This window comes from Colobus angolensis, unplaced genomic scaffold (genome assembly GCF_000951035.1).
Source record: "Colobus angolensis palliatus isolate OR3802 unplaced genomic scaffold, Cang.pa_1.0 Scaffold124, whole genome shotgun sequence".
NCBI lineage: Eukaryota > Metazoa > Chordata > Mammalia > Primates > Cercopithecidae > Colobus > Colobus angolensis.
In genome coordinates this window covers 7,694,953-7,701,869 of record NW_012113586.1, presented here as the reverse complement: position 1 = coordinate 7,701,869, position 6,917 = coordinate 7,694,953, and the positions used below count along the sequence as shown (strand labels likewise).

The 6,917-nt window shown below is 40.5% G+C and overlaps 1 protein-coding gene across 2 annotated transcripts in view; it reads right to left on the bottom strand.

Moving 5' to 3' along the window:
- Positions 1-404: 404 nt before the first annotated feature.
- The window catches only part of SLC16A1 (solute carrier family 16 (monocarboxylate transporter), member 1), a 50,832-nt gene continuing 44,319 nt past the window's right edge, over positions 405-6,917 (bottom strand). For both annotated transcript variants that reach the window (XM_011933146.1, XM_011933147.1), the window contains exons 4-5: positions 4,128-4,994; positions 405-1,106 (exon numbers count right to left, since the gene is read on the bottom strand). In XM_011933146.1, the coding sequence (XP_011788536.1) occupies positions 832-1,106; positions 4,128-4,994 (1,142 nt within the window). In that variant the 3' untranslated portion in view covers positions 405-831. The remainder of the gene's footprint in view (positions 1,107-4,127; positions 4,995-6,917) is intronic.

Below are 6,917 nucleotides of genomic sequence, written 5' to 3'. Positions count from 1 at the left end.
AATCTCTAATTTTCAACCAATATTTCTGTCCATAAATCTTCCAGTGAAAATGTCTGAAATATATTACATGTAACAATGAAGCAAGATTAATTTTAAATTTTGGAGGCCGGGCACGGTGGCTCAAGCCTGTAATCCCAGCACTTTGGGAGGCCGAGACGGGCGGATCACAAGGTCAGGAGATCGAGACCATCCTGGCTAACACGGTGAAACCCCGTCTCTACTAAAATACAAAAAAATTAGCCGGGCGTGTTGGCGGGCGCCTGTAGTCCCAGCTACTCGGGAGGCTGAGGCAGGAGAATGGCGTGAACCCGGGAGGCGGAGCTTGCAGTGAGCTGAGATCCGGCCACTGCACTCCAGCCTGGGCGACAGAGTGAGACTCCGTCTCAAAAAAAAAAAAAATTTTAAATTTTGGATTTGCCTCAAACAAGTTAGTTGTTATTTTTCCTTTTAACACAACACTCGAAATAGATGAATTCAGCAAAAATGGTTTAAGAAGTTAAGGCTCTCTAGAGTTCTAATGGCTAAAACTTAAGGCACATATTATAATCTTTATGGCACTATTAAAAGCGAAGATTAAAACAAAACAAAACAAAACCTACTTCTTTCCCGCATCCTTTGCTACCAATCACTCCCTCCTCAAAGCATATGTCATTTTAAATTCAGGCTAATGGTAAGGAGTCAAACAAAAATCCCACCAATGAACAACTGGTATGATTTCCACACAAATGTCTACTATTTGCATTGAGCACCACTGGTAGATTACAGGCCAGTAGAATATTTTCAGATATCCTGGGTCATCAACTGCTCAATTTACCCTTCAGCCACATGGATTCAGACTGGACTGTCCTCCTCCTTGGGCCCTTCTTCTGTGTCTTTCTGGTCCGGAGATTCTGCTGCTTTGGTAACTTCCTTTGGCTTTCCAGCAACATCTATACTGGTCTCTTCCTCTTTACTTTCCTTTTTCTGCTCGTTTGCTTTCTGTTCTTTTGCCAAAAGTCGATAATTGATGCCCATGCCAATAAAGAGATAGATACCGGAAATAATCAGGACGACGCCACATGCCCAGTATGTGTATTTGTAGTCTCCATATATGTCATTGAGCCGACCTAAATATGTAAAACAACAAAAACAGTTATGTTTCTAAGAGTAAACAGGTTTTTTTTTCTCCCCCAAGCAAAGCTTAAGGATCCATTCAGAAAGATGTCAACCCAATCTTTAAAGAGTCCCAAAATAATGAATTAGTATAAGGAATTGCTGAAAATTAGCTGATCCTCTGTTTATAATGCCTCATGGATTTTAAGTGGCCTTTGCATCTTCTGTTATTTTTAGTAACTTGAAAATAGTTAACTCTTGGCAAACTGGAAATGGAAGAGACGCAGTGATCACCTAGAGTCAATTCTCTTAACACACTATAGAAATAAGCGTTGCTGAAAGAGGCCTGGGAGTCTTGTCCAAGGCCATAGTGCTGTCCCAGTTACCCAGGCCAATCCTCTTTCTCAGCATTTCCCAAAGAGTATTCCTGTGAACACTTGTCCAGTGCTAAAAATTTAAAAGCAATATCTTACACCCATTCTAAGTGCTTAATCCTTATAACAGGCAGATTCTATTATCATCCTCACTAGACAGATTTAAAAACTAAATTACAGAGATGTTAGCTAATTTGTCCATGGTCACAAAACTAATAAGTGAAATGACTTGGCTTTAAACATAGAAAGTCTGACTCTGAAGTCTGCACCCTTAAGCATGTGCTACAAGCATACTGCTTTAATGTTTCAAAAGTCAAATGAATGGGTAAATGGCATATTATTTTCTCATAAAGGCTTTGTGAAGTCTGGTAGTAAAGAATCCTATTTAACTTGATGTTTCCAAATTTTATTTTGGTCATGTAACTTCCATTGCTGTAAAATTTATTAGCATCTCATTGAACTGGTATCTCTGGGAAAATTCTACTCTACACTTAAACAGGACTTAATACACCAATTTAAATATGATTCCATATGGCTTTCTAACTCACGGCATCATTCATTAACAATAGTTTTTGAGCATTTATCATATACCAGGCACTGGCTCAGCTAGGCCCTGAGGATAAGGGTGAACAGAGGAGTTAACATCCACAGTTCAGTGGACAAGAGAGATGTTAATCAAGTAACTACACAAACTGTGACAAGTACTACCAGGGGAGTTTGAAAGAAGTGGGGTCAAGAAAGCTTTCCTTAAAGTGTCAACTAAGCTGGAATTTGCAGGATAGGAATTATCTAGGAGAAAGGGGATGGGAAGTAGATCCAGGCAGAAAACTGCAGTACGAAGGCACAATGGTAGGAGAGAGCATGGTGTGTGAGGGGAAAGAAGGGCCAGGTTGCTGGGGCACAGAAAGCAGGAGGCCAGTGGTAGAAATGAGGCTGGAGGGACAGGTGGGGCCAGTCCATGCAGTGCCTTGCAAGCCACATTAGGGAATTTGCTTTTCACCCTGAAAGTAAGGGGAAGCAACTGGAGAGTTTTAAGAAATCTTGAAGAGTTCTGAACTGGAGACTTCAAGGAGACTGAAGAACAGCTGGAACTGATACAGGCAGACCAGCTGGGGGTTACAGTTAGGGGCAGCCCAAACAGGAGACAAGAGCTTTGGATAAGGGTAGTAGTTGTGATGGAGAAAAATGGGCAGATGAGAAAAAGATTTAGAGCATAAAAACTGATAGAACTTAGTAACTCACTGGGTATGAGATGGAAGAAGACTGATCTCAAAAGGCAGCTATGGATCTTCTGTTATATACTCACTCACTCCCCAAATCAAAATTCCTAAAGTATGAGTCACATCCAGAAGGAGGGTCAAATTATTTTTTCACTATGTGTTATCTATTGAGCTATTAATTTGAAAGATAAAGTATTCAATAACCTTCAAGAATAGTTCCCAAGTCATAATTAGTTTACTAGCTGTATGATCTTAGCCAAGTTACTTCACCTTTTGAAGCCTCTGTTCACTTACAAAATGGGGACTAAAATGGTCCTACCTCACATGGACTTGTGAGATAGATACAACAGCAGATACAAAATGATAAGGATTGTCTCTGGTACACTGTGAGCTTACACAGTAGCTATTATTATACTACTGCTACTGAAATAAACTTTTGTTTTTTGTTTTTTTTGCTTTTTGTGTGTTTTTAAAAAACTTATGGGCCAGGCGCGGTGGCTCACGCCTATAATCCCAGCACTTTGGGAGGCCGAGGCGGGTGGATCACCTGAGGTTAGGAGTTCGAGACCAGCCTGGCCAACATGGTGAAACCCTGTCTCTACTAAAAATACAAAAATTAATTGGGCATGGTAGTGGGTGCCTGTAATTCCAGCTACTCAGGAGGATGAGGCAGGAGAATCGTTTGAACCCAGGAGGCACAGGTTGCATTGAGCCGAGATCGTGCTATTGCTCTCCAGCCTAGGCCACAAGACCAAGACTCTGTCTTAAAAAAAAAAAAAAAAAAAAAATTATGTGAAATACACTCCATTTTTAAAATGAAATAATCACTAGTGCTTTAAAGATTGAGTTGTTTTTTCTACATGCTTTTCTACAGTAAGCACATCAGTTTTGTGATCAGAAAAAAATGTATTTTAGGCCAGGCATAGTGGCTCACACCTGTTACCCAGCACTTTGGGAGGCCGAGGCAAGTGGATCATTTGAGGTCAGGAGTTAGAGACCAGCCTGGCCAACATGGCGAAACCCTGTCTCTATTAAAAATATAAAAATTGGCCAGCATGGTGGCATGCACCTGTAATCCCAGCTACTGGGAGGCTGAAGCAGGGGAACTGCTTGAACCCGGGAGGCGGAGGTTGCAGTGAGCTGAGATGGTGCCACTGCACTCCAGCCTGGGCAACACAGCAAGACTCCGTCTCAAGAAAAAAGAAAAAACACTGACATTTGTAATGATATTTGATCACCCTTTTGGCTTGATGGTTCCATTTAATTAGATTCTATACTTGAGCAATTATCCTGTGCCAAGCATTGTCCCAGCACCAAGGACACAGAAATGAGAAAGATTTGTTCTTACCCAAATAGCTCACTAATGTTTGCTTTCTGTCAGCTTTCCCATCTCATATGCTTGTTTGTAACAGAGCCACATTAGTAGGGAGATATACTGTACCTAAAAGTGGTGGCCCCAGGAGGACAGGACAGCATTCCACAATGGTCACCAATCCCACAGCGCTGGAGAACCTCTGGGGTCCAACAAGGTCCATCAGTGTTTCAAACAATACGGAGCTGAGCCACCCAAAGGCAAATCCAAAGAATCCCGCATAGACACAGAATCCAACATAGGTAGTGGATAAAGGTGCTAGCATATGACACACTCCATTTGCAACAATAGAAGCCGCAAAGAAATACTGAATTCGAGGTCTAATTGGCTTTGTGTTGGCTACAAGTCCCATAGATGGTCTGGCTACCATGTCAACAAAAGCCAGAATGGAAAGAAGGAAGGCAGACTTCTCACTAGAATAATGCTGACTCTTCCCGTAACTACTAAGAAACACTAAAGGTGCAAAGAGTCCAAAAAACATGATCACATTTCCAGAGAGGTATAGCAAAAAGCCTCTGTGGGTGAACAGGGTTAAGTCCAGGAACTGATTAATTGTTTGGAAGACTGATCGTTTCTCCTGTTTAGGGTGTCTTCCAATAAGATCCGTATTTGCATCATGCAGATCTTTTTTTACACCAGATTTTCCAGCTTTCTGAAGGGATGCTTTAGACTTATCTTTCCCTGCCTTGGTTGGTTTGGGCCCGATTGGTCGCATGAGGGCTCCAGCGACACAGCAGTTTAGTAGCAAGCCTCCAAGAATTAGAAAGCTTCCTCTCCATCCAAAGATACCAAAGAAAACCTGATTGAGGGGGGCCAGAGTACAGAGGAACACAGGGCTGCCTGCCATGGCCAGTCCGTTGGCCAATGGTCGCCTTTTGTAGAAATACTTGCCAATCATGGTCAGAGCTGGATTCAAGTTGAAGGCAAGCCCAAGACCTGTGAAAAGGGAAAAATAAATAAATAAATAATAAGAGGTATACATAATGGAAAGAATGGGATATAAATCCTCATTGTTAGAGAACATGTTATGTAGTGGTTTAAAGTATGAGTTCTAAAACAGACAAGGGTTCAAATCTCAGTATCAGTGCTTACTGGCAGCATAATCTCAGACATGTATACCCTCCTATGACTGCTTCCTAATATGTAAAACGGGCAGAGGGTACTGTTGTGAGGAAGAAAAATTTGTTAAGCACTTAGTACCCAGTGCCCAGCATGTAGTAAGCACTCAATATATGTTATTTTTATTATGTTATTATTATTCAAAGGTGAATAATTGTCTATTTTGTCCAATCTAACAAAATCACCTTAAGGACTATTATGACCATATAAGATCGTTAAGTCGACAGTAGAGATAAAACAAATTTACACTAGAAAATACATAAGGCCAGGTGCAGCGGCTCATGTCTATAATCCCAGTACTTTGGGAAGCCAAGGTGGCAGGATTGATTAAGGCCATGAGTTCAAGACCAACCTAGGCAACATAGCAAGACCTGTCTCTACAAAAAGTAATTCGAAAATTAGCCTGGTATGGCAGTGTGTGCCTGTAGTCCTAGCTACTTGGGCGGCTAAAGCTGGAGTATCACTTGAGCCTAGAAGTTTGAGGCTACAGTGAGCTATGATCACATAACTGCACTCCAGCCTGGGCTACAGAGCAAGAACCTATCTCAAAAACAAAAAAGAAAGAAATAATATATAGTACAAAATGATCCCTTCCAATATAGCACCAAAACTTAAAAACAGGCATTTCCTAAGGCTCCAATTGTGAAACTTTCCTGAGAGATCAGAGAATTTAAAATACACACAAAGTTTTGGGAAAATAAAACGTAACATTGTTAAGATGTCAAGGCTCCTGAAATGAATGTACTAACTTAATGCAATCCAATGAAAATGTCAGTGAATTTTACTTTCAGGTTAAGGTAAAATGATTCTAAAGGATACTTAGAGAAAAAGTGGGACCAACCAGAACATATTATTTAAATGGCTTTACAAAAGCTACAATCATTAGAGCAGTGTGGCTCTGTTTCACTAATTGGTAAAAATTGATTAGTGCAAGTGCAGAAACACTACAGAAAGTCCACGAGCAGAGTTGAAATATACAGAAACATTTAATGTAAGATAAAGTAGCATTTTAAATTAATTCAATAAATAGTGAAATTATTCAATAAATACTGCTAGCAGAAGTAAATATTCAAAGAACTTCCTGACCTCATAGCAAACCATTCTTACATTTGTTAATGAGCTCTAGGGTCTATGATCCCTTACATTTTCACAAATCTGGTTCCCTGTTGTTATGCAGGTCTCTACTTAAAATTGATTGTTCAGTGAGCCCTTACCTTCATTGCTTGCCCAGTTCTTCCCTGTCACAACACTTAGTTAAAGGTTTTATATAGCATTTATCACTGCTTGATATTTTTCTCATTTATTCATATATTTATGAGTTGTACTGTCTCCTCCTATTAAAGAGCTTAGCTGCCTGACTTGTTGCTCTATCTCTATAGCACCTAAAATGGTTCCTAACACACATAACAACTGTTGCTCAATAAGTATTTCATAAATAAATTAATAAAAGAGCAAACGAACCAACTGATTAACCATGTGGGAACAAATAGAGTTATATTTCTTTTCTCTCATCTTACGTCAGATGTTTTCATTCTTTCAGAATTTTTAAATGTAGTTGGGCGCGGTGGCTCATGTCTGTAATTCCAGCATGTTGGGAGGCCGAGGTGGGTGGATCACCTGATCAGGAGTTTGAGACCAGCCTGGCCAACAAAGTGAAACCCCATCTCTACTAAAAATACAAAAATTAGCTGGGTGTGGTAGCAGGCGCCTGTAATCCCAGCTATTTGGGAGGCTGAGGCA